Source organism: Durotheca rogersii (genome assembly GCF_024521655.1).
Source record: "Durotheca rogersii strain YMJ 92031201 chromosome Unknown GGS23scaffold_25, whole genome shotgun sequence".
Lineage (NCBI taxonomy): Eukaryota > Fungi > Ascomycota > Sordariomycetes > Xylariales > Xylariaceae > Durotheca > Durotheca rogersii.
Genome location: NW_026251256.1, coordinates 556,655 through 583,252, shown reverse-complemented (window position 1 = coordinate 583,252; position 26,598 = coordinate 556,655). Strand labels below are relative to the sequence as shown.

The 26,598-nt window shown below is 48.2% G+C and overlaps 4 protein-coding genes across 4 annotated transcripts; 2 read left to right on the top strand and 2 right to left on the bottom strand.

Annotated features, from left to right (window-relative positions):
* Positions 1-8,663: 8,663 nt before the first annotated feature.
* Positions 8,664-10,146, bottom strand: GGS23DRAFT_607044 (uncharacterized protein; the record flags this gene model as incomplete). Its single annotated transcript, XM_051519985.1, has 7 exons — positions 8,664-8,874; positions 8,976-9,122; positions 9,183-9,244; positions 9,284-9,349; positions 9,446-9,493; positions 9,654-9,887; positions 10,114-10,146. 7 exons carry the CDS (start codon positions 10,144-10,146, stop codon positions 8,664-8,666), a joined length of 801 nt encoding a protein of 266 aa, XP_051369029.1.
* Positions 10,147-11,220: 1,074 nt separating this feature from the next.
* Positions 11,221-13,694, top strand: GGS23DRAFT_582137 (uncharacterized protein). The gene is made up of 2 exons (XM_051517220.1): positions 11,221-13,298; positions 13,485-13,694. The coding sequence occupies exons 1-2, from the start codon at positions 12,608-12,610 to the stop codon at positions 13,553-13,555; spliced, it is 762 nt and encodes a 253-aa protein (XP_051369028.1). The 5' UTR covers positions 11,221-12,607; the 3' UTR covers positions 13,556-13,694.
* Positions 13,695-19,268: 5,574 nt separating this feature from the next.
* GGS23DRAFT_245374 (beta-lactamase/transpeptidase-like protein) lies at positions 19,269-21,767 on the top strand. Its single transcript, XM_051512209.1, has 4 exons — positions 19,269-20,115; positions 20,189-20,302; positions 20,358-20,613; positions 20,694-21,767. Exons 1-4 carry the CDS (start codon positions 19,581-19,583, stop codon positions 21,544-21,546), a joined length of 1,758 nt encoding a protein of 585 aa, XP_051369027.1. The 5' UTR covers positions 19,269-19,580; the 3' UTR covers positions 21,547-21,767.
* A 2,395-nt stretch (positions 21,768-24,162) lies between these two features.
* On the bottom strand, positions 24,163-26,177 carry GGS23DRAFT_245362 (uncharacterized protein). The gene is made up of 2 exons (XM_051512208.1): positions 25,722-26,177; positions 24,163-25,668 (listed from the first exon to the last, which is right to left on the bottom strand). The coding sequence occupies exons 1-2, from the start codon at positions 25,933-25,935 to the stop codon at positions 24,578-24,580; spliced, it is 1,305 nt and encodes a 434-aa protein (XP_051369026.1). The 5' UTR covers positions 25,936-26,177; the 3' UTR covers positions 24,163-24,577.
* Positions 26,178-26,598: the final 421 nt, after the last annotated feature.

Genomic DNA, 26,598 nt, shown 5'->3' with positions numbered 1-26,598 from the left:
ATAACGCGATAGACCTTATAAAAATATTATACTAAGATTCGCTAGTAACCCCCGAGGTATTAAATTAATAACGGAAAAACGTAACGCTATTAAAGTAGGTTTATTAGATACGGAACTAACCGATTAAGAGAAAGACGTACTTATTAAAATCCTATACCGAAGAGAGATAGCCCTAGCTTAGGATTTCTTTAAAATCGGGAAAATCCGACCTAAGGTTTGCCTCGATTATAAGATTAAGACGGTATTATATAACGCCTAGTAGGCTAAGGGTATCCTTATCCTAATATCCCTTAAGGAACGAATAATCGAAGTCTTACGTATACGACTAAAGAACGGAATCCTAGAAGAAAGTTACGGTCCTTATCGAAATACGTAGTTCGTAGTCGAGAAGAAAGATAATAATTTACGACTTATTAATTCTGCGATAAAACTTAACGCTTAAATTATTCGCGACGCCTTCCTATTCTGAAATAAAGACTCCTTTACTTAAGAATTCGCTATATATTTAATCCTTATAATCGTCGACTTTTTCTTTAGGTACGACTAAGTAACGCTAGCGGAAACGAACCGTAACTTAACTACGTTCGTTATTTCTATTAGCCTTTTACGTATAACGACTTTACTATAGGGCGCGACGAACTTAGTTATTGCTTTTTTCCGAGCCGTTATACGAATTCTTTACGATTTAATCCCTATTAAGTACGAGTCTTTTTTCGACGACGTTAGTATTAAAGGGCTAATATCGAGATATAATAACCAAGAGGCTTTTCCGGAAATACGACGCTTTATTTTAAAGTACTTAGAAAATATCGACGCCGTTCTTTTAAACTTTAAATTAACCGGTATTATTACTAGCGCCGTTAAATCTACTTAGTATAAAGGTAGTACGGTAATCGTCGGATATTTATACGGTATAAACGATAGGAAGTCCTCGGAAGCGAAAATAATTAAGATTTTAAAGTAAAAGTTATATAAGAACATAAACGAAGTAAGGTCTTTTATCGGTATTACGGTTTTCTTTAGAATATAGATCGATTATTATACTATAATCGCTAAATCCCTTTTAATATTAATACGTAAGAAAGTATACTTTATTTAAGGTATCGATTAATAATATGCTATAGATTCGCTTAAGATTATTCTTATTAACGTACCGGTATTAATTATTTTAAACTATACCATCGAATAGCTAATCCGAATAAAAGTCGACGTATTAAGAGACGGTTAAGGCTACGTATTAAGTTAGGATAACGATAAAGGTAACTTTAAACCTTCGAGATACGAGTTAAGGATCTAGAGAAAAGCGGAGTTAAATTACGACGCTACGAAACGAAAGTATCTAGGAATCGTTAAGTCCTTACGACGGCTTCGAAACTACCTTTACGGCATTTACTTTATATTTAAAACCGACGTTAAAGTATTAATCGCCTAGCTTAATAACGGATTCTTTAGTTTCCCGGGCGCTATCCTTACTAAATAAATAGCCTATATTAAGATATTTAGCTTCGATATTTAACATATACCCGGCAAGAGATATTCCGCTACGGACGGTTTCTTACGTAAATCTAACGGCTTAAGCGACGACGACGACGATTAATAAGAAGGCGATATAAAGGACTTTATTAATATATAGCTTAATATAATATACGTAAATATAGTCGTATTACTTTACGTCGTCGAGTAATTTAATAATAAAGCCTTACCGTTATAACCGCCGGAAGAATAATCGATAAAATCGTAGGAAATAGTAACGTTTCTTACGCGATTTTAATTACTTAATCGATTAAAAGATAACCGATTAATAGGATATTAAAAGCGATAAATCCGGTTTAAGAAGGAAGCGCTTAAATACGTCGTTTCGGAGGATATCCTATAGAGAAAGCCCGAGAAATATAAGGGCATACGACGAATTATCGACTAAAAGAAATTACGTAAAGCTATAATTAAGGATTATTACGAGGATTTCGGCTATAGGGGACGTATTTCGACCTACGATTGGATAGTTAAATTATATTATTAGCGCGGTATATTCGAATACGTCGCCCGAGAGGTTAAATCGTATTCTAGATACTAAAAAGAAGATAATATCCGGAAAGTCGACCCCGCCTTATATAACGAATTAATTAACGTTTTTACTTACTAGGTAATAAACGTATAGTATATATTAATAAATAACGGATTTATCGTAATAATCGAAGTACGAAACGAACTATCAGGTTTTTTCAAAGCCCGAGTCATTAGAAAGATAGATTCTAAGACGATCGCTAAGTTCCTTTAGGAATAGATATTTCTATAGTACGGCGTATCCCTAATAATTAAGTATAATAATAATTCCGAAAATAAAAAGAAGGTCCGTAAAGTAATAGAGTTAATCGATATTAGAGTTAAAGTCGGTACTACTTATTTCCCGTAATCCTAAGGTATAGTCGAGGTTAGGTATAAAGTAATTCGCGGAGGCCTTATAAAAGATATAAACGGTAACGATCGGGAATAAATAAACTTATTAGGGGCGATTATATAAGTAAATAAAACCTCGACGCGCTTATACGGAATATCGCTATACGAATTAATATATAAGCGTAAGACTATTATCCCGATAGAAATCGTTATCCTAACCTAGCGTATTATAAATTAAAAAAATATCCCGGACCGAGAATCGCTTTTAGCTATACGCGTACGATTAATTAAGAAACGCTAGGAAGATATATTAACCGTAGCTAAGGTTTTAACGGCTAAATATAAAGAAGCTACCCGGTATTAGGACGAAAAGAACGCTTACCGGATACGAAAAAAACCCCTAAAAGCCGACGACCTCGTATTATTATACGATACGCTACGATATATAGATAAGTCGATAGCCGTAAAACTAAAGTATTATTAAAAGGAACCGTATTTAATCGCCGAAGATTTAGGTTATAATCGTTATAAGCTTAAAGAACCGGATAAAGTTACGTTATTATATTTAGTTTTAAGTTATAAACTACGGAAATTTATCTAAGATATTAACGGGTTTTAAGAACTAGAAAACCCGGAGGAGGACGAATAGATTATACGCTTACTACCGACTAAATATAAGGACTAGGAATCGACGACTACTAACGATCCCTAAGCTAAAGGAGGCCTAGAACCTATATCCTCGGTAATCGACGACGAAGAAAAAAAATGGTTAGCCCCGAACGATAAGGCACGAATTATAATAAAAATATTAAATAGGAAGCTTAAAGGATACGAAGTTATACCTAACGATAAACCCGGACTAAAAAGATCGACCCGACTTAATAAATAACCCTCCTATCATAATACGATAAAGCTATAGTACCTTAAAATAACCTACCTATACCGATCAAAGAATAATAAAGCTTAAGAGCTTAATATATAATCGCTTTCCTAAGTAAGAAAGGAAAGAAGTTATCCTTATATGGTTATTAAACCGGTAGCCTATATACGAAATTAATACCCTAAATTATAAATACTAATAAATACGCCCTCCTTATTTCTTACCTTAAAAGAAAGTATGTTTCCATAGATTATTAATACCGATTAACGCGTTCCTATACTTAAATAAGTTATCCTTTACGTTTATCGTTAAGAATCCGGGATATAAATATCCTAATATTACGTAATTATTACATTTTAATATAGATATATTTTAATATTTAAAGGAAAAGCAAGGAAAGTAATTTATATTAATAAAAGCAAAAGAAAAAGGAAAGAAAAGGAATACGCGCTTAAAAATAAGCTAGAAGTAACGTATACCCGCCGATTAGTACCTCTTTTTTCCTCTCTACCCTTTTACCTTATCCTTTACTTATTAGTTACTAAAAAAACTAAAAACTTACTTACTTCCCGACCCCCGGAACGTAACGATTTTCGAGTTTATTATAGCTAGTAACTCTTCCTCCGTTACCCGTATTATAAACGGGCATAAGGCCTAGCTTAGATCCTTTACTAGAGGGAGGTTACGATTTATCCTTACCCGTAAATAAGTAAACCGCTCGTCCCGGAATTTATAACGTACCCCGTTAATAAAAAAAAAATAAACGCCGTAAAAATACCTAAAGATACGGTCGGGGGCTAGGGATCGGTAGAAAAAAAAGGGCTATATATCCGCGTACTTAGCGGTATCGGAGGAAGCGAGCCGGCGCTCGTAGCATTAATAGGATACCTCGTTAAATATCTTATATTATTAAACGAATAAATTAACGACGTAACGAAGATCCGTCGCTAATCGACGGAAATATTTATTAACTAATTCCTTATTATTAATCTCTATAAATAACGTCCGGCGGCGAAAGAATTAAACGTAACGAGCGAAGGATATAATATAGCTCTAGAAGTAGGTAACCTCTTAAAAGTCCTTACTTATAATCTCCTATACGATATACCGGCCGGCCGCCGGCTTATTTAGAAAATAAAACCGAACGTTATAAATTATCTTATTATTAGTTAATATAACCTTCGATTAATAAATCTTATTAATATTAAGAGCTATATACTTAGCGCTATTAGTTTATTACCCGAATTTCCTCGATACTTCGGAACTACCGGCCGATAATTACTTTCGGGCTTTAGTTTAACGGATAAAAGTACGGGACGTACGGTACTTACCAAGGCTTAGGGATTAGCCGATTAACGTCCCGGAATTCCTCGGTAGAGGATAAGCGGCGGAAAGATTCGTCGGGTTACTTATTTATTAGATTTACCGGCGGCGGTATCGACTTAGCCCGTTAATACGTTACGGCTTTTTTCTTATCCTCCTTAATCTTTTTAAACGCCCCGGTAATTTCTTCGTCGGTAATTCCCGTAGCTTTTAGTTATTCGAATAACTTAAGGGCGGTCGTCCGGTCTAGATTAAGGAGTTACTTCTAGATGGTAGGGTTTATTATATATATATATATAAGAAAAAGAAAGATAGGAACGATGAAATTATAATTCTAGAATTAAGAATAATCGAAAAACGAATTAAAACGAAGATAAAGGACTTAAGGAATAAAAGAAAGGAAGTAAATCGGAACCGTAGAATAACGAGAAATAAAAGAGGAGGTCGGACGAGAACGAGAGAATCGAATACGTTACCTAGGTCGAAAGTACCGTACTTAAGAGAGTTTCGATAATACCTACCTTAGCTTACGTTTAATTACGAGTCTACGAACGTACGTACTTATTACTTTACTAAGAGTATATAATAAGAAGCTATAAGCTAACGCGTTTCTTATTATAGCTTTATACGTACGTAAGGAAACGCGCTTTCCTAAAGCGTTAGCCGTAAAGGTATATCTAATTATATCGTTAATACGTCTTCCTTCCTTCCTTTCCTTTTCCTCTTTAGGTATTCTATTTCGAAAACCCCTCCCTTATAATTATTATATTCTTATTAATCTCTAGCCTACCTTTCTTATTATTAATTTAAATTCTTATTTTTACTTTTAACTTATTATTTTTTCTCTCCCTTCCCTTAATTCTTTTTTTTATTTTTATTATATCTTTCCTCCGCTCCGCCGGAATCCCTCCTTTCTTTTCCCTTTCCTCCGTTCATAAAGACGTACGTCGTACCGATCTAACCGACTTAATAAAACTCCTACGGGAGATTTATAATAATAAAGATAACTAAAGTAATATAAAGAAGTACTAGCTTAGTATTCTAGATAATTACGATTCGAGGAAGAGCTAAATTAAATTAAGATCCGATATAGCCTAAGCCTTCCGGCTATCCGTTAATCGGCCCCGAACTATAAACTAATAATAATAAAAGTAAACGAAGATAACCTTAGCTAATTCTTTCGTTTATATCGCCCGTTACGATTACCTTATTAACGAGGATATCCGTATCCTCTATATTATAATAAGTTACGACCTCGAAGGTAAGAAGGCGGCCTTCGAAGTAAACCCGTACTAAACGATAAGCTACCGATCGATAAGATCGTTCGATTTCCTAACCCGCCGATACCTCCTCGATAACCTCGCCTTTACTTTAATCTTTACGATTTATACGGATTTAATAAATTCCGAACGAATTATTACCGATCCTACGAAGTTCTCCTAGGCCTACTTCGCCGTAACGCTATACCTCCCTAAGCTCCGGAGACTATATAGTTTTAATATAGTTAAAAACGGCGCCTTCGATCGGGCGGCGTACGCGTTTAGTTAGTTATAGTAAATCTAGGGAAACGATAGCCTCGAGCCCGGTATAATCCCTTAATTTACTTACTATATCGCGTTAGTAAATTAATAAAATAGCTATAGCTACGGTTTTTAAAGCGGTATTTTACCGTATCTTATCTTTAAACGACCGATCGAAATCGCGCGTTAAGCCTAAGAGAATAAAGGGCTCGACCCCCTTAATATCATAAGAAAATACGCCGAAGTAATGAAATAATTTTATAGCGTTCGAATTTTAAAGGAAAGGGTAGGTATCGTTAAGCGTTTTCGGTAAGCCGTAAATTACTAAAAGCGAATTAACCTTATTAACGCTATAGTATCCGTTTAAAGTACGCCGATCGGCGAATCCCCTAGCCGTAAATCCTCCGTTCGGTTTATCGCATAAGCCGAAGTTCGTCGTTTCTTTATAGCTTTAGTACCTAATCCCTTTTACTTCCTCGTATTAACGGACGTAAACCTCCGTTATAATAACCTCGTTAAGGTTATAACGCGCCTCCTTCCTTTCCCCGGACTAAAAAGGATTAAGGCTTTCCGGTCAGGGAAACTTCTATACCGTATAGGTAGAAAGGAAATACTTAATTAACCTTTAAAACGTACCCGCTCCCTTATTATTCCCCTAACTAAGAGGGTTAGGACGAGATTAAGAAGAAGATAGCCGAGATAAAGAAAGAAAACGCCGATCGGGCTAGATCGGTAAGGATAAACCGGACTAAGTTAGCTATAAAGTAATAAAAGGGCCCCCTTATAATATTAAACGAAAAATTAAAGGCGCGGCCGTAATAATTAAATAATAACCAGAGGAATAAAGTTTCGCGGTAATTTAAGGGGAAATATTAATTAGAATATATCGTACTATCCTTTTTAATTTAATTATTCTTTACGGTATAATTAAATTAAAGAGGCTATAGTAATACGGTAAGACATACCTTCTTAATATATTACGTAATACGTTACGATAAACCTTGTACCTATATAAAGTAACCATAGCTCCCGTAAATACGGGATATGCCATACTTATTATTTAATTTATTACTTAATTAAATTACTATCTTTATTATTTTTACCTTAATTAAAGATTCGTTTTTACCATTAGATTCGTCGTTCTTTAATTAATATATCTATCTTAGTTATAGGTACTTAAGTTACTTCGTCGTACCGCTATAACCGAATAAATAACTTTTACGTTTTATCCCTTTTCTCCTCTTACCTCTTATACCTTCGGGCTAGCGACTATTATATCTCTACGACTAAAGGGCATAACTAAGATACGATAACTACATTAGATTCCTTATCTCTCGATTAATATAGCGATACTAGTTTTACCCGTCTTAGACCATCGTACGTACTATAGTCTTCGATAAAGTATACTTTCGAGTAAACATATCCGGGTCTCTAGTATCGCGTACGCTCTGCTCCTCCTTATTACTTAATAAAAATAACATATGATTTTCTTGATTTTTTTTGCTTATTAATATAAGGATTTTTATACGAATTCCGTTTTTGAAAATTTTCATTAACAGTTTTACATATAATTTGTTAGTAAATCTATTAACTGTGCACTATATCGCCCTCTTTACGTATTTTATTTATAGTAATAAAGTGGGGCTATGACCTAATTATTTTTATGATAAATAAATAAAAGGTTAATATTAGCTAATCTTATTTTTTTTTATTTTTCCGATTTTTATTAAATTAAATATTAATAAAAAATACTGAATTTTAAGGTTATTTTTTGAAATTACTTTGTATGGAAAAACAGCTCCGTTAAAAAAGTCGAATTCTTACTGTGAAAATAGGTACAAAGTAATCTTTAAAAATAACCTCAAAATTCAGTATTTTTTATTAATATTTAATTTAATAAAAATCGGAAAAATAAAAAAAAATAAGATTAGCTAATATTAACCTTTTATTTATTTATCATAAAAATAATTAGGTCATAGCCCCACTTTATTACTATAAATAAAATACGTAAAGAGGGCGATATAGTGCACAGTTAACAGATTTACTAACAAATTATATGTAAAACTATTAATGAAAATTTTCAAAAACGAAATTCGTATAAAAATCCTTATATTAATAAGCAAAAAAATCAAGAAAATCATATGTTATTTTTATTAAGTAATCAGATTACGTAATTAAATCTCCGATTTTTCCGATTTTTTTCCGATTTTTTATGGCTTTTATTAAAATAAGCTTTTTGTATGTAAACCCCATACAAAATGCCTGGTCCGCGAAGGGGTGGTCCGTGAAGGGGGGGTCTAGCTTACATAGGTAATATATTTCGAATTTTTCCTGTGGTAAAGAACGCCGGTCCGGCCATCATAGAATCACCAGCAGGGGCATTCCCCGACATCAGCCGCCGTCGTCGATGAATTAAGAGCAGCAGAGTCGAAAGGCAAAAAGAATGGATGCCCGTAATGGTCACTTAGGAAACTGCCATTAGCCTCAACGTCGCCTCATGTCAACGTATTAGTCTCCCAGAGCGAGAGCTCGGCAGCCCTTAGTCACTCCCGAGAGTCGGGGAGAACGAACTGCTCGTAAGAAGCGAAGCCGGTGAGGACCTCGCTACTCCTGAAGCCGCCGGATAGAACGCCGCGCCAGTTGGCGTGGGTTTCCTCCTGGAGGATGGGGGCGACGGTGTAGATGATGTCGAACTCGAGCACACCCGCGTCACCTATGTCGACGACGGCGTGGGTAGCCATCAGGGATGTCGCCCTTCCGAGGCGGATAGGCCGCGCGCGTCCCCGTCGGCCGCACCATGAGCCCCCCGCTGCGCCGCAAATAATATTACGATCGCCCCGCCCTTCGCCACGTACGCAGCTACGTGCTCCGTCCCCGACGTGTCGGTCGCGTCGAACCAAACCAGCGAGTACGGCCCCAGTCGTCGGTGACCCCAATACCAGCTCGCGACCGTGTCGACGAACGGCGCACTGCCCCAGTTCCCTGGCGGAGAGATGGTACCTCTTAGCATGTGTTCGACGAATATTGGTAGGTGTGCCATTTCCGTGTTGTGTTGTAACTACTTATTGTCGTAGTATCCGTTGCCTTTTAAGTTAATTTCCGTGCCGTTGATGTTGAGGAATGCCTCCGCATCTGAGTCTACGATCGCGTTCGCCTAACTGACGCCCAGCAAGAGCTCCATGTTTTCCCCTGCCCGGGCAGGCCCGGAAGGATAATGCACGGGTGCAATCTGTAGCATATACCTACTGGGTCAATGTCCCGGACCCTACTATAGATGGGACCTGAGACCTGGGGAGGGAGTGGGGAAGAGAAGCGGGCTTCTTACAGATCTCAAGTTAATAGAGCCAGACAACGCTGCGCCAGGAACATCAAACTCGACGCGTTAGTAGCTCAGGTCTGGCGTGTGGATGAATCGCACGCCCGTACCCTCCCAAATCCCGCTCGCGCCCTGGCCGTCGGTCGTCACCACGCCTCTCGATGCCGGCAGCAGTTGGCCGTAACGAGGGAGTTCCGGCGTCGAAAGTTCGACGTACACGAGCTAGGATCGCGTCGGGGGGGAAGCCACTGGGAAGAAAAGCCGTTCCCGGGGTCGCGAGGAAGGATTTGGCCGTCAGATGCGTTTGATTCTCGGAGACAACCTCGAAATACCACCAGTCGAAGGTCGAGTCATTGATCGGGAGGACCTTGGGAGCGTCGAAGCCACAGGCAGCGCTCGCGAAGCTAGTCTTGCTGGTGCCGTCGGAGATCGTTCTCGGGATAATGTCCGTCTTGCAATTGACACAGGCTGCCCAGCCGAGGCCGCTGATTGCCGCCAGAACAGCAACCCCCCCTTTTTAAATGACTCTGAAGACACCCTTTTATCTGGAGGTAGGAAGGTCCGTAACTACCAGCCACTGGTCGGATAACCGCAGATATTCAGTTGATACCAGACAGCAGCCGTGTCATGTAACGACGAGTTGATGACATGACTAGAAAGGTCGGACTCCGAACAACTCGGAGGAGAGAGCAGAAAGATCGGGAAGACATCTCGGGTTGTTAATGGTGACGAACGGAGTAGTCAGTAGAGGTCAAGCATAGGCACCAGAATAACAACCATTAGCATCGCCTTGGCAGGTGACGCCGCACCCCTAAGAAAGGAAGACGAGCTTATTCCCTCATGTGGGAAGCTAACCATCGTTGACCAGACCGGGCTTATATAATATTCTGAGTTTTAATCTGTGCAGTCTACGCTACTTCATGGGTGAAATTCGTGAACTAGCTACGAAAAATCCGGCTTTGACTTCGTGTGCACAATACCCAACGTAAATCGGGGTAGCTACGCTGGCTTCTACGTGGGATACGAAGATCATATCATAGATATATATTTTCTCGGGGAGGAAGCTTGGTATTAAAGGAGGAACAGCGAGAAGTCTTGTATAACACCTGATAAGCCCCTGCCAAACGACTGTGATACCAACGCACCCTCGTACGTTTTAGACATGATATGCCACTCAGAAACATATATTTTCTCTCTCGGATATGCAGGCTTTTTGAAATGCTGATATGCTTTCGATGTGGCAAGAAGAGTATAGAGCGGAAAGAGTTGGGTGGTCGATCATAAGTCGTGTTCCAGGTATTATTAATATGGCTGATATTGCTTCTACACCCCGCTCGAACTATGCAACCGGCACTGCCACGATCCGTTTCCAGCATGATACCAGCAAGGTGGCAAGCGTGGGGATCGATAGGGATCCGGTCTACCGTCGTGGAAGATGTTACCGCACAGGGGCGACGAATAAACACACCGTACTGCCGGCACCTGCATTGTGAATACCACTCTAAATACTGGCTTACCATGCACAAGCACGAAGGAGCCGTCTCACCTCCATCACTGATGCTTACTAGCCTTGGTATTAATTACCCTGAACCCTATCGGGGAGCGGGAGCCCCTTTTCTCGAGATACCCGCGCACAGCCCCACGGCCCCCTCTCAAGGATTGGTGAATTCGAGCGCTCTCGACAGCATTCTATACTAGGTCGAGAAAGCAGGGTAACAACACTTTCAAAAGAGGTCGCAGGCTTCGATAGACTATTGTAGAACAATATTGTAACTTTCACTTTTGGGAAACGGAAAACACCTTGAGGCCCAAGGCTGTCCGTATTTCTTGATATGATAGGTTACTTCCCTCGCGGGTTGGCAGGGATAATAGGTACAAGTTCCAACTCACTTATCCAGCCATCCTCGATATCTCTCTCTTCCCTAATATTAACCCTGGGACTCGTAGAAGTCATAGTCTCACGATTGATTCGCTATTCTTCTCTCTGGAGAACCATTTAATTTCCCTTTCTATATTGACGCTTCACCTGGAAAATCACCAACGCTCATGCCTCTTGACTGGAGGCCTAGAGCTTACGGTTTTCTATACGCAACACCAAGTCAGCACACGCACCCCATCCGCTACAGAAGGTTAAAAAAGCATAGAAAATGAAAAAGGGCCATCCAATTTTAAAAGGAGCTAACAATTACGAGAAACCAAAACCGGCCCATGAGCCCTGGGCACGTACACAGATACAAATGATTCCCGATTGGGGGGCAGTGTATTCGTATTATAGTATCACCAGGTGGACGCTGATGGAAAGCTGTCTGCGCGGAATCCCAATGGCCGCCGTATTAAAAAGAGACCCGAGGATATCGTCCGGGGATGGAGAAAGGGCGGACACCCACCCACCCGGGTAAACAGTGCCCCAACGATCTCTGATCTACCCACACGGCGATCGAAACCTCCTTTGGCACCTCGTCGTTAACACACTGAACTACAGCCGAATTAACCACGGGCAATATCCGGCGCCTCCCCAACGCACACGGGTCCCCTAGCTACAGGGAACACCAATGATCATTCCTTCATGACGTCTGTTTCTATCAAGACAGGGTTACAAACAGCAAACGGGGGACGTTCTAAGGCTTCCATCACCTAATCTAGTTCTCGACCCAGCGGTCTACGCGCGAGCGTATGGGGAATGTAATATAGTTGTAGTCATTCACTGAAAAGGGAGGGAGGGAAAGGGGGGGTAGGAAGCGGACTCGATCAGCGTCGCCTGTCCCGAACGGACCGGGACGGGCAGCCGCCTGGGAATACATAGCCGCGGCGTGCTAGCGAGCGAGGCCCAGCCGTCGAAAACTTGCACAATGACTGCGCCATGTTCTATGTATCGCGCCTCCGCTCGGGCGAGCAGACGCGTTCCGGATCCTCCGCCCAGCTCCCCCCGGTGCACCCCCGGAGCTCCGAGTGCTTAGAATTGATAGAAACCAGGGCAGTACTCGCCGCCACGGCGTGTTTGGCACCCATCGCGATGGCCGCGCCGAGATCCAACGAGGAAATGGATCCAAAGGGCTGCCCCCCCTCTCCCCTCCCTCTCCCCTTTCCTTTTCTTCCCTTCCCTTCCCGACGCATCCGAGGCCGCGTTACAAACACAACTCCTGGAAGCAGATCGCCGCCTCCCTCCACTCCATGACCGCGCATCGCAGCAGGTTCTCCTCGTTGCACTGGTCTTCGCGCTTCGCCACCGCCGTCGGGATCGTCGCCCTCAGCTTCAGCGCCTCGTCGGCGCCCGCGCCCGCGCACACCTGCGCGAAGCATATCGTGCTCTCGAGTCCCGTGTCGGCAACGCATTCGGCGATCGCGGCCAGCGAGCACGCGACGCTTTCGGTAGTCCTGGCGGCGCCCGCTGCGCTGCCGTCGGCGGCGCCGAGCGGCAGTGACGCGACGAGGGAGGCGCACACGGCGAGAAGGACGGCGACATTCGGGAGAGCCGGGAACAACATGGCGGCCGGCGGTCGGGGGGGTTTGCTTTCTGCGCTCTGGGCGGGTGCTGGAATGAATGTGGTAGCTGGGGTGGGCTGTAAGGAACGTGGTGTGCTATATTTGCGTTCGTGTATATTGTTTGGAATAAAAATGCAACTGGTAGAAACGACAGTTAACGAAAGGAATCGGCATGTACACACAGCGGGATCAACACGCGATGGGAGTGTTCAGGATCGAGGGGGAGCGGCGACGATCCTCCCGGCTTCTTCTTTATATGAGCGCAAACGGAACGACGCCGGCAGGCCAGAGGGAAACACATCATCCCCCCCCACTCCCTGCCTCTCGTGCCCCCCCCCCTTCAGCTATTCCTGGTACGAATGCGAAATCGTGAGGCAAGCTGGTCTCACGTTAATCAGCCATAGCGCGAATCTGAAACTGGCAGCCCCCGGTGGCGTGAACGAGGGTGCCAAGACGAGGTGATACAATGGCAGGATAACCCCCCCCCCCCTTCTCGACGCCGCGCCGGCCGGACCTGAAAGCCGACCAGGGCAGACGAGGAACTACCGGGCTCGCGCAGACTTACGTATGCTCTCCACCTCATCTCGAAGCCGCGTGTGTGCTGCTCTACGTAGGCATACGTGGTTATGGCGATAGGTAGGCCAGCGATTTCAAACGGCCTAAGTGAGGCCTCGTCATCTTCTAGCGAGTACGTGGTCCTGATTCTACCACGGTGACATGGGTTTTATGTTTCTGCACTGAAACGCCGTCGGCCGACCCAAACCCCGGATTCTCTACGACCCTCTCTTCCCAAGTATGAACCGGATAGACGGCAGGGGAGGGTGGGCGGAGGGTGGGATGTACGTAGAAATCGAGCATCGAGTCCGTAAGTACGTCTGCATGCACATACCTACCTACATGGCCCTCATACGTATGTACATGCGTGGGCGCGGTTGGACTAGGGTGTACTCGTCCGTCGGATGATCTGCTGCTGGGATGATAAAGAAGCCTTGGCCTCGTCGCAGGTCCCCAGCTAGGTCCGCGATATACCCGTGTCGACCCTCCAGGGATCGCATGTCGAATCAGGGCTAGCAATTCAGGCCGTCGAGGCACCTTTTCTGTTCTTTCTCGTCGTTTTTTCATCCCATCCTATGTTTCCGCCGCTCACGTCGGCCCAAAAAGGAGTAGCTAGCGAAGACGGAAGACGGAAGACGGGAACGTGGAGGCGGCGCGTTTCTTGTAGACTCCCATCGTTCGTCTCATCACATCGGCCATGCGCACATACTAAGCTAGCCGTCACTTGCTCTCTGGCGAATCCAAGCGTTTCTCGGTCTCTTGCCCTTTTCCAGATCGTTCGTTTCCCAGCTAGGGGCTTCATGCGAACGTAGGCACTCACCTACCTATCTCATGTCGATACCGATCTTTTTGTCCTACCCACTCGTTCGATCACTTTTTTATCTTTGTTCCTGTCTTTTCCCTCCGCACTAAGCGACATTGGAAGTCATCGTGAACCAGGTTGACACGGACCCTAGGATGCGTCCTTGAAACAAACCCATCCCAGGGCCAGCACCCACTCTTCTGTGCCAACCACTTAGACGCTCTTGGCCATCTCGGATAATCTTGCCAGCCCAAATTGCAGACGGCTTGGCGAGTCACAACCTAATCAATGTAATTCATACTCTACTATATATGTATGTGCGTATTTGTATGTGGGAGTAATAGGTAGGCATTTCACGCTCTCTTATCCTGCAAGCGCCTAACTTAATGATAGGGGGCATCTTAGTACCGAGAGCCCATCACACCCTAGCTACAGTTGTGTACACTCATACATAGCGTATTAGATTTGCCTGCTACCAGGCAGGCAGTAACAGTTTGGGATGGATTATCCTGAAGGGACCCGTTCTTGGCGTTACCTGATTCTTCAGTAGTCCCGTTATGATATGAGCATCTCCAAAATATTTCCGAGTTTCGTGGTGATACCCCGAAAAAGGGAATGTTATACGTCTAGAATAACAACTATACGTATCCTTACGATCGCTCGGTGGCTACATACAACAACGCATTGTGTCGTTCCAGCCTAGCCAGCGCGCTCCGACTAGAGATTGAAGGGTTGTCGTACGATGTAAATAGTGGAGGTAAGTAACCTCTTGGCCCCCGCTTAGCAGGTCGCCGGCGCTTTGTCGTGTGCTAGGTAGAATGGGTAGGTTACCTACCGACCGCCACTCTGTACCTAGTATATGAGTACGGGGTCGTGCAGGGATTCAGATATTTTCCGTGATACTATAAATATACTATTAGAGTATTAACACCTTCACCAATAGAAGTTCCGTACACACGCTCTAATATCTTCAACTTAATCTTTGACGACACAAGTTGTCTTAGATGCCCACAACAGTACAGACCATGTAGCTGACAGGGTGGATATAGGGAAGAACTGACCTTGCAATAGACGACACAACTACTGCCGGATACTCACATGATCAGTCACCAGAGATCTCCTGATCGCGGTGCTTCTAACAGACAGTCACGTACCAAGCTGTTATATAAATCTAATAGAAGCCATCATATTCAAGTAGGAAGTACAGTCGTCACCGGCCGCGTACCGCAGAAGAACCCACTCGCCGTTTCAATTAATAGCCGCGCATTGTCTTCATCCCACAGTGTCTTTCTCCGATACCAACTGGTATTGGGCGTACGGCTTCCCGCGATATCGTGCATCCTCGTGCGGCTACCCACCCGGCGAGGAGGAAAGAAAATATAACCACGCGGTATATTTGCGGCTTGAGAGGACAAGTAATCTTTGAGGGCGCGGCGAGTCTTGGTTGGTTGAAGACAGACGTCGGTGGGCGCGTGGGCGGCCGGGCCAAACACCAGAGCACAGAAATGTAAAAACAGCATCGCGAGGCTCTGCAGCGATCATGAGCACGTCAACTCGATATTCTGATAGGTGTAAGTGCAGCCGAGAAGTGATCGCCAGTAGTGGAAGAACAGTATGACTGCTTCCCATGCATGCGTTGTGTTCCAACGCGACTGTGCCCCTATTCTGCTGTTGTGTGAGGGCGAGTCTAGGCCTCCGTCACGATTGGCCCGCCCCCAGGCCTATAGACATCTCTCCGCTTCCGTTAAAATCTGACACGGAGACCTTCTTGATGTCCTAAGCTGTGTTGGGGAATATGGCCCGAGAGTGACTCGCGTCGGTTGTGTTGATTGGAGGATAAGTGAAACCTCGACCTAATACGGAACCCAATGAAATCCCGAGAGGCGATATCCTCATCGACTTCTCCATACGCTTACGCCAAGATAGACTTTATCAAGTCCTCGTCTTCAGTCTCGCTGCCCCTTGGGGTCCCCTACGCCTCAGTCACCACAGGGGTACAGAGAAGCCGCCAGAAACCGAGGGTCCAAGAGACCCCTGGCCTCTCTCCTACGTGCCCAATCTCTCCGTGTCTTCCACCCCTCGTTCTCTAGGCCCCCTTCCCCTCTACCCACATGCCTCAGACTATCTATGGGCATCGTGGTGCTGACGTCCCAGGGCGTCCACGTTGGAGATTGTGGTGTTGAGATCCCGAGGTGTCCCGGTGTCGGCTATCTCTGGGAAAGGGAGGAGCTAGGTAGAAAGACGTGAGCCGATATCACAAGCAAGCCGGCGACTAACAATTGTTAGAGAAAAGAGTGTTATCTTGCAAGGGGCACCAATCCCCTTCTATAGGGGGTGACCAATTCTCCAATCATCTGCAGAGACGGATATAACTCGGCGTTAACCGGACCAGACCTCTTCAAGAGGCTTATCTCAACAGTTCCGACGCCTACGTCTACGTGCAGTAGCCCGGTGCGTATCTTGGGGTTATAGTGGACGAGAAGAGCGAAAAATACACCTTTATGAAGGCCAAGGGACCTCACTGCCTTATCAGTTCAGGCCGGCTCCTCGTCTTGATCGACGCGAACGTGTCCCCCTCCCTCTCGCACTAGTGTCCTCGAAGGCAGTGGACTCGGCGGAGGGGTGGAAGTGCGGTACTGTCTCCGCCTCGCGTTACTTCCAAGCTGACGAGTACGACATGCCGGTATCTAGTGAGGCATGATGATGCGCGGGTCTACGCACCCTGCAAACATCGTATGCAGTATCAAGAGCTGCCTCGGACTCTATATTATCGACCGATACCGACGTGAACATGATGCAACACACCCTCTTACCGACCCGGTGCCCAAGGCCTCCGCCGTGCATGCGGTCGGGCTAGCTTGGTCATCGGAGGGGTCACGGGAGACAAAATCCCTTGGAATCCCAATTCGTAAATCGCCTCAAAGTTGCCAATAGTTAGTCCTAACAAGTCGCCGGTAAATGGGAAGAGAAAACCCCTATTACAACTTCATCCCAGCCTCGGAGGACTACGTGATGATGTTCGACGTCGAGTTCGTCACCCGTTCGAGCCCGCACATCATCAATGCGCGCCTGCTCAGGATTAGATTCCCCCAAGCAATTAATCAGGGTGTGGTAAACATGAAACTGGGAAGCACGATGGGGATGTGCTATCATATGCTATTCATGAAGTAGAAGAGGGGTCGGCGGCATAATAGCCGAGAGGGATCATTCCGGCCGCGGGACATGTAGACTCTAGGGTGTGCCGGACCAGGTGGTTGTTCACGATCAGGAAGGATTTGCAGCGTCGCTCAGCCGGTGTCCCATCGAGCTTCGCAAAGGCCGGCCTTAGGAGAATCTAATGTAGGATGGAAGACGTGTGTGCTTGGCGCGGGGTAGTGCAGGCGTCGAGGGCGTCATGGCCCTGAAAACGGTGAGACAAAGTCAGATATCGAGGTCCGGACGTACCTAGTCTCCATCTACTTCGGGAAGCAGGTGGCGTACATCCTGGCCAAGCGGCTCCGTACGGCTCATCAGGCGCGCTGAGATTTAACGGCGGGCCTCTCGTACCTAGTTCGAGCCCGGACAGGCGCCGTCGACGAGAGAGACAAGGGCGGGGACGAGGGTGGCACCGCGCTATGGGCTACATCGCAGACGTTCAGTACAACTCCATCGTGAGACCGACGGCCATCCCGGCGTAGTTAGAGGACAACCCATCACGATGCCGAGAGCGGCACGAAAGCGGATATGGCAGTTCGAGGGGCGTTAGGGGGGTAACGGTTCCGGTGAGCCGCACGTGGGTGTGATTATTACCTACGCCGAGAGGATCAGATGGACCAGATAGACACGTATGAAGCAGTGGATGTTGGAGACGGTGAAGAAGGGAATTAAATTGCGTCACATACGCCAACCACCCCGTGCTTATCTACGTCCAAGCATGTATGTGGGTTAGGTACTTATTTCACCTACATTACGGAACCTCGTCTTGTGCATACCCAATTAGGCACATCTACGCAGTCTCACATACCTAGGTAGGAATATGTCATCGTTGTTCTCCCCGGTACCTGCATTCGCGCCCCGCCTCCCCATTTCTCGGGTCCGGCCAGATACCTCGACTTACCGGAATCTCGAATCTCCCCGCTGAGCCCACAACCGCATACATGGTAGGTAATATGCGTGCGCGGAGGTGGATGTAGTTATACAGTATACCATCTGCGTAGCAACACCTAGCAGATCGATAGCGGGGAGACGCATAATGTGCTACGTGGTAAGAGGTGGTAAAGTCATTTCTATAGAGGCACCTAGAAGAGGTTCAACCCCATGATGTAATGGACAGTATACGAAGTAGATGTTATCGATAAACGGTGTTCGCTTTGCGCTATGGCGCGTCATCTCATGACGTGAGTCCGGCGACGGCAGCTATCAGCTGCCATGTCTAGATGCCTGTAAACCTACCCGGCTGTCAACACTTGTTCCCAGCTGCACTCATGTGCACATGTACTACCTAGGTACCTACAGGTGTCCATTTATAGGCTCCCCTGTCTATATTGGCCATTGTCGGCACTACCTCACCAACATCCATCACCTACACGCTTCCTCCGCCGCACAACGCACATTTGCGTAGAGTCTGCATGCCATCTCGACACCAACATTTTCTCTACGTCGTGTGATATTCCTAGCTCAAAGTCTAACGCCCTTACTTAGAAGCTTCCTTAGGAACTGGGAGGATCGGACGCGCGCAATTTGCTCCGTCGGTAATGCCCCCCCCCCCCGGGTATCGGCTGAATTACGGAGCGAAACTACGTCGTCGCCTTTACCAAGCGTCAGTAAGGGACCGATGATTGCTAGATAATACCGAGGGTATCGCGATGTCCTCTGCCTCGGGATCGACAGGTCGTAGACACCCCTGGACACTCCAGCAAATCGAGTCTACTGCCTACCTAGGCAGGTAAGCTGCAAGCATGGCGTCGCGCGGGCACCATTGTCAACCGGCCTTTGCTACGCTGGATCTGGACGCCGGCGGGTAGGGTTGGCGATCCAACATGTGTTGGCGATAAGACGCACTTCCTCTTTTGCGCAGTATCGCCCTGTTCTTTGTTCCTGGACAGTGCCGCGCTCCCGGAGTCTCCAAGTTGGACCTCGTGCCACTCCCACTCCAAGCAAGTGCACGGGTGCTGAGCTCCCAATAACACCTCCCCCCTTATCTCTTAGACATGGTCCCGTAGGTTTCCTATAAAGGTTCGCGGGCGCGACGTGGCATCGTCTCTCCTGTCCTTACGAGAATAGGGGTAACCAACGCCACCCGTCGAAATCCAGAGAAAAGGCACCATGGCCCAGGTGAAAGGCCCTCTAGGGGCGTTATCCATACTAGCCGCGCTGTTCTGTAATGTGTTCGCATCCAAGAACAACCACTGTCCGCCTTTGGGACCTGTTCTCCCGGCACCAACGAGCCCGAGCTCGCACCCGGACGTTCAAGTAGCTACCGCGACTTTGGGGCAAGTAATCAATGCCACAACGGGCACCTTCAACGCTACGGCAGTGTCGATCAGCGTCAAGTCGGTCCACGAGACATCCCCCCTTTTCGATTTTCACCACACACCACCCCAGCTCGATCCCCGCGGGGCCTCGCTGATCGACGCCTCGACGCTCTACCGGATTGGCAGCGTCACCAAGGTGTTCACGGTCCTCACAGCGCTCAAGACCTCCGGGATCCGCATGGAGGACCCTATCACCAAATACCTCCCGCGACTGAGGGAGCTGAAGCAGCAGAAGAACGGGCCGACCGACCATATCACGGCCGTCGACTGGGACGATGTTACCCTCCACGCTCTGGCTTCGCACATGGGCGGCATTGGGTCCGACCGTAAGTACAGGATACCTACAACAAGCCTGATGAAAGTTACTCATATACCAATGCTAAAACATGTCAATACTAGTTGTCACCGACCTTGCCAGCTTCCCCGTAGACTTCACCAAACTCGGGCTACCGCCAGCCCGCGACGTGCTCGGCTGCGTCGGATTTCAAGGCATTGAGGCATGCAACGAGACTGGTAAGTTGGCGCACAAAGCTATTCGCCCCGAACTGCACTCACTCGTGCCCCTTAGATTTCTGGGATAACTTTGGGAAGCGGAATCCGGTTTATGCACCCTACAACCGGCCCCTATACTCGAACACGGCTTTCTTCTTGCTCAGCCTGGTGGTTGAATCGGTCTCGGGCATGCCGTTCGACGATGTTATCCAGAGCCTCATCTTCGACCCAGCCGGCATGGCAAGCACATCATTTGCGAAGCCCGACGACAAGCTCGGGGCTATCAGCGTAGGAAATTTAGACTGGAGCACTCCCATGGGAATCGAAAATCCGTAAGTAGTACTCCAAACGAACCCGATATTGTCCCCTTGTCGCGTGTTAGGGCGGTGGTACTAACCGAAGTGAAAAATAGCGCCGGGGGTTTGTACTCGAACACTAAGGACCTCCTAGCCTTCGCCGAGTCGATCCTCACGAACAAGTTCCTCTCTCCGGCGCAGACGCGCCGGTGGCTCAAGCCGGTGACCTTCACGTCGTCGTTGGGCACATTCGTCGGGGCGCCGTGGGAGATCGTCCGCGCGGAGAACATCACGTCAGACGAGAGGCTCGTCGAGCTATATACGAAGGGCGGCGACGACGGGGCGTACCATGTGATGCTGGTACTGGTACCGGACTACGACCTCGTGGCGGTGATCCTGACGGCGGGGCCCGAGTCTAGCTCGGGTTTCGTGCAGGCGCTCGCGTCGCAGGTGGTCGCGGCGCTAGTCCCGGCGATCGACACGGCCGGCCAGCACGCCGCGGCGGCGACCTACGTGGGCACGTACGCCGACGCGGCGACAAACTCGACGCTGACGCTCGCGCTCGACGGCGAGGGCCCCGGCCTGGCTATCACGCACTGGTCCGTCCGCGGCACCGACGTGCCTGCACACTGGCTCAACTACATGTCCGCCCTGGCGCAGGCCCTACCGCCCATCCAGGTGTCGGCGCGGCTGTACCCAGCGGGGTTGGAGGGGGCCGGGGGGAGGTCGGCGTGGCGCGTCGGCGTCGACCTCGGCACGCCCGAGGACATCGCGCGGGGCAACGCGGGGCTGGTCTGGGCGCAGGGCTCCTGCCTTGCCTGGGCGCTGATGGACCGGGTTGTCTACGAGTTCGGCCCGCTCGACGAGATCATTTTCGCCCTGGAAAGGAGCGAGTCGTACGGTGACGTTACCGCCGTGAGTGTCGAGCTGGTAGGCTTCCAGACAACGTTGCGCAGGGTTGAGGTCTAGATCCAGGGTACGACCTCGTGAGACGAAGGAGCCGGCTTATATGTATATCGAAGCCCACATGATTTCCATTACGCACAGGTTGCTTTCGGAAATTCCCATCACTGACAGAATTCCTAAGCTGCCGCTGGTTTAACTTGAGCTTCCCTGAACTAGGCTGAGCCTACTTATTCTTAAATATACCTCTCTTATATATACCTAGTAAATAAACTGCGATACCGAAGGAATACATGAGGCGGACTCGCGCCCAGACACAGATTCTTCGTTAAGAGGACACGCAGGGAGGTCACTAACATTGTCACATAGGAGATCCTACTCCATACATAAGCCTATATCTGCGAGTCGTAGAATGTAGACGTCCACGTTTTACGCGAGAGTTTCTTAATCATGGATATATTACAGAACAGAAACATCTTACCAAGAAACATTTCGTCATTTGATGCACGACGCAATTGCGCTATTCCAATAACATTGAGTGGAGCTATTTACATATCAATATCCCTCTTCGCTCGGACTAATTTAGAAATGATTACTGCTGTTCAAGAGTCCACGAAAAGAGAAACTAGGCAGCCATCATGCACCCACCCGTATATTTCTGGAACAGGAGCTTGAGATGAAATTCGACGAAGCGCCCAGGGGCAATGACCTTCGGCGATGGTCCCTTCAGAGTCGCGCCTGAACTTCACGATGAGGCTGAAGAACTCATAGCGAATTACTATCGATAGCTGACGCGGACGAGATTAGCCCCTCGGATCTTGCCCCGCACTCCTTGAGCGGACATTTGTAGGAGATGGAAATCTAGCACTGGGCCTATTGCGGGAGGAAAATGAAGATTGCAAACGGGTGGCTGAATCTCTAGGCGGTAGCGCCTTAACAAACACTGTTAAGAATTGGTGTAGCTGTAGCGATGGCATCTCGGGCATTGGACATGTCTCTGTTGTGGACGTAGAATCGTAGATATTTATAGTTGAAAAAAGGAGTAACAGTAGACAGCATATACTAAAGTCATGTGGTTGTCAAATTGGGTCTATAATAACTCCTTATCTGTGATCTAAATTTATATGCCGCACGTGAGCCCGTCTTAACTGCTCCTCCCGGCGCATCTGACAGAGAGTTTGCTATAAAGTAATATCTCGAGGATGACAGTAACTAGATTTAACAGACGAAAGGAGTGGCTAATATGGGACAAGAACTGTGCTTACATAAAAGATGCCCTTAGATTAAGTAGATCGGTAATACCTATTGAGTTCTTGGGGGAAGAGGTAGTATATCTGGGATCCGGGTGGCCCGAAACTGCCCCCTCGCGAAAATTTGACATTTTTTCTATTCTTAGGACTTTACCGCCGTAAAACGCCTTGTTTAAATCGGGTTTAATAACCTCCTGGACCCCGGCCTATTTAGTAGCGCCTAAGCGAGGCGGCGGGAGGTGATGTGGGCGAGTAGTGGTTGGCGAGGTCAATCGATGCGTAAAGAAACAACGCTTGTAGATTCTGTTACTAGATGTTCCCCAAGGGAGCCTAATGGTAATACGATGATGTCACGGGGCACAAGGCACGAAGCAAGACCAAGATGGCTCCCATCAAGTACCTAGTTCTTATGCTCGCCCAGATTGACACCACACTCAGCGACACGTTCTGAAGATGGCACCCAGTTCCGAATACTCATGTGTATATATGGGTGTAGACCGACCGAAGCAACGCCTCGAAATGGCCCGAAAATCATATTCTATACGTCCGAAGCTCCTTGACCATGCTATACTTGGTTTTACTTCGTTATATGTTTGAGTCATGCCCGAGTCCCATGAGAAAGGGTATACATGGGTATATATATACACGAGCAGGCGGTGGGAAAAGAACAAAAAAACGTTCCGGCTTTTTTTTTCTGGAGAAAGTTCAAAAATTGGTAGATTTTTTGCTGCAAGCTCAGCTTGCGGGTTTCCAATGTCGTTGACGGATGCTTCCCCGCTCCATGACCTGATAACCAAAAAAGAGAAAAACAAGAGCACCTCAGGATGCCCTTAAAAAAAAAGGCCGAATATCTCCTGTAGAAGGAGAATAGACAACCGAAAAGAAGAAGAGGAGTTGTAAATGGTGTGACACATGTACAAAGCCCCCCGATCCTAACCCGACTCCTGGGGAAAAGGAGAACCCAAGAGGCGGGAGAGGAATAAAGATGAGGGGGGAAAGGGGGAGGGAAGACAAGCATCCGCGCCTCTCACCCTGCTGGATCGTATGTAGGTAGGTATATATATCGTGCGGGCAACAGCCGCGCCACAGCCCCCAGACGTCTACGTCTGTCTCTCCGCCTCGCTCTCTCTAGCCCTTGCGCCGCGCGCGAAGAGGGGAGGGGGGGATCAACTGCCCCCCCCTCTTCGCGCTTGAAACAACAGAAAAGGGTGGCTTACAGGGCGCTACTGCTCGCGGGGCACGCGCACAGGCCCTCGGGCAGCGACGTCACCGTCACCACGCTGGTCACGGTCGCCGTCGCGCCGCCGCCGCTGACCGTCTGGAACACCGTCGTGGTGGCGCCGCCGTTGCCGCTGGCCGTCTGGAACACCGTCGTGGTGCTGGCCTCGCCGCCGCTGACGGTCACGGTCCTGGTAACGGCGTCGCCGCCGCCGACGGTTACCGTGCTCGTAACAGCCTCGCCACCACTGACGGTCACTGTGCTCGTAACGGCATCGCCACCGCCGACGGTTACCGTGCTCGTAACGGCCTCGCCGCCGTTGCCGCCGCCGACAGTCACGGTCTTGGTCGTAGGCTCGCTGCCGCCGACGGTGACCGTGCTGGTGACGGGCTGGACGGTGACCGTCGCCGTCGCCGACTCGCCGCCGCCGATAGTCCTGATGATGGTCTTCGTGACGGCCTCGCCGTTACCGACGGTCACGGTCGTCGCCGACTCGCCACCCCCGATAGTCCTAATGACGGTTTTCGTGATAGCCTCGCCACCACCAACGGTCTTGGTAACGACGGTAGGCGCGGCGGAGATGGTAGAGACGGAGGACACGACAGTCTCGCTCTCGTTGCCGTTGCCGCTACCCGCGCTCTGGGTGGCGGTAGTAACGGAAGACTCCGCCGTGGCGCTCGGCTCCTCTGTGGCGCCCGGCTCCTCTGTGACGAGGATCGTGGTGACGGGCGCCGTCGTGTCCGTGCCGATAGTGATGACGACGGTGGGGATGGTGGTGGGGGCCGTGATCTAGAGGGAGTAGGGTTAGACATAATACTCCAAAGCTGCTTGTGCGGGGTGCCTTTTTGCAACTTACAGTGCGAGTCGTGACAGAGTCAGAAACAGTCACGGTGATAATCACCTCCGAAGGCTGAGCCCGGGTAGTGGTAGTGACGTTCTCGGAAGCCGACGTCGTCTCAGAGCCGGCCGTGGAGCTAGTAGCACTAGTGGCGTCGCCACTGCTGTTGCCGGTCTCGGTAGGGACGGCCGCCGTGGAGCTGGTGCCGCTAGGGTTCACGGTCGAAGTGGCAGTAGGGACAGGATTCTCTGAGGTGAAAGAATCCAAGATCGACGACGAGATGGACGAGGCCTCGGTGACGGGACAGACAGTGGTGGTGAGATCGATGACGCTCGTGATAAGGATCGTCGACACGGCGTCTGACGGCAGCGAAGTGAGCACGTTCGTCTCGCTAGCGCCCGGGCAGCTTGTGATACTGGCCGCACAGGATATGACGGTCTCGATAGAGGTCACGCTAACCGTCAGGGTCGTCAGGCCGGCGGTGGCATCAGGAGCCCTGGTAGTGGTCGTGTTGGAAAACGGCGCCTGCGTAGTAGTGGACGCGATAGCAGAAGTGGCGTTCGTGAAGGAAGCGACGGGGGTGGGGCTCGAGACGGTGATGAAGACGGTCGAAGTGCTGTTAAAGACAATCGGGGATGTTGTGCTGGACGCCGAGGCGGGTGCAGAGACGGACGCAGACTCGGAGATCGGCGCGGAGACGGACGCAGACGCAGACTCGGAAACGGATGCCGAGACAGATGCCGAGACAGATGCGGACGCAGACGCGGACGCAGTAGCAGACTCAGAACTCAAGGCAGAGTTCGATACGGTAGACTCGGAGACAGACTCGGAGACAGATACAGACGCCGAGGCAGAGGCAGAAGCTGTGGCGGAGGCCGTTTCTAGATTTCTCGTCAGCCAATGTGCTCTTCTAAGGCACGTAGAGACTACCTACGGTTCAGGGAGGTGATGGAGAGGGATGTCGAGGCCTCCTCGGCAGGCAGCGTCGGGTAACCCCCGACTTCGGCCGGCGTGGAGGCGATCGCGGTCGAGGTCGTGGCGGCGAGGGTCGAGTTCAGGACCGCGTAGTCTCGGTGGAGTCCCCTGGCTGCGGCTCCCTCAGCGAGGAGGAAGAGAGCCACCAGGGCATCTTTTCGGTTGAACAGCATGTTGAGAGAGAGAGAGATAGTACGAGAGAGAAAGCGACGATATACGAGTTCTTGTAAAGACCGTGATCTACACCGATTCAAGCAGGAAAAAAGAATGGACGGCCGAGCCCTAGCGGCGGAAACCCCAAGCGAATAGAAAGGAACGGAAACGAGAAAGACTGAACATTGGGTACAAGGAAGGGAGATGTTGGTTAGAGGAACGGGGATGGGAAATCTCTTATATCTCGTAGGATTCCCGTCCCTTACTGTGTAGGACACTACCTACATGGTATTATAGCACGATGAGACGATGCTCAGGGGCACGTCGCTTCTTGAGCCTACCTGCCATCTCACCTGAGGCAGGGGAGCGGGATCGCGAAGACCCATAGTACGCAGTAGGGGACCTCATAGTCTACGAACGGGGGGGCAGCGGCGCTTCCTCACAGCCTGGACTCCTGGCGCAAGGGACTAAAAGCTACATCGAATCGAGGGCTACTAGAAGCTGTAGGGTCGCAACGTGAAGTATGTGATACGTTCTAGACGAGGCCGTCTAGGTGAGACCTGCGCCCCGATCTGTCTGTTATGCGCACAGCGAGGTACCCAGCACATGGCACTGGGGAGGGAATCTGACAGGAAGGGTTGAGGCTCACGACTGACTGACTAACAAGGGAGACATGTGTGCGC

What these genes read in the sequence shown, in the direction of transcription:
- GGS23DRAFT_245374 (XM_051512209.1), top strand. Translation starts at nt 19,581, where the DNA reads ATGGCCCAGGTGAAAGGCCCTCTAGGGGCGTTATCCATACTAGCCGCG. An exon ending in TGAGGCATGCAACGAGACTG is followed by an intron (nt 20,303 to 20,357) that starts GTAAGTTGGCGC and finishes CGTGCCCCTTAG; the next exon opens with ATTTCTGGGATAACTTTGGG. An exon ending in CCCATGGGAATCGAAAATCC is followed by an intron (nt 20,614 to 20,693) that starts GTAAGTAGTACT and finishes AGTGAAAAATAG; the next exon opens with CGCCGGGGGTTTGTACTCGA.
- GGS23DRAFT_245362 (XM_051512208.1), bottom strand. Translation starts at nt 25,935, where the DNA reads ATGCTGTTCAACCGAAAAGATGCCCTGGTGGCTCTCTTCCTCCTCGCT. An exon ending in CTCCATCACCTCCCTGAACC is followed by an intron (nt 25,669 to 25,721) that starts GTAGGTAGTCTC and finishes CGAGAAATCTAG; the next exon opens with AAACGGCCTCCGCCACAGCT.
- GGS23DRAFT_582137 (XM_051517220.1), top strand. Translation starts at nt 12,608, where the DNA reads ATGACCGCGCATCGCAGCAGGTTCTCCTCGTTGCACTGGTCTTCGCGC. An exon ending in ATGCGAAATCGTGAGGCAAG is followed by an intron (nt 13,299 to 13,484) that starts CTGGTCTCACGT and finishes GCGCAGACTTAC; the next exon opens with GTATGCTCTCCACCTCATCT.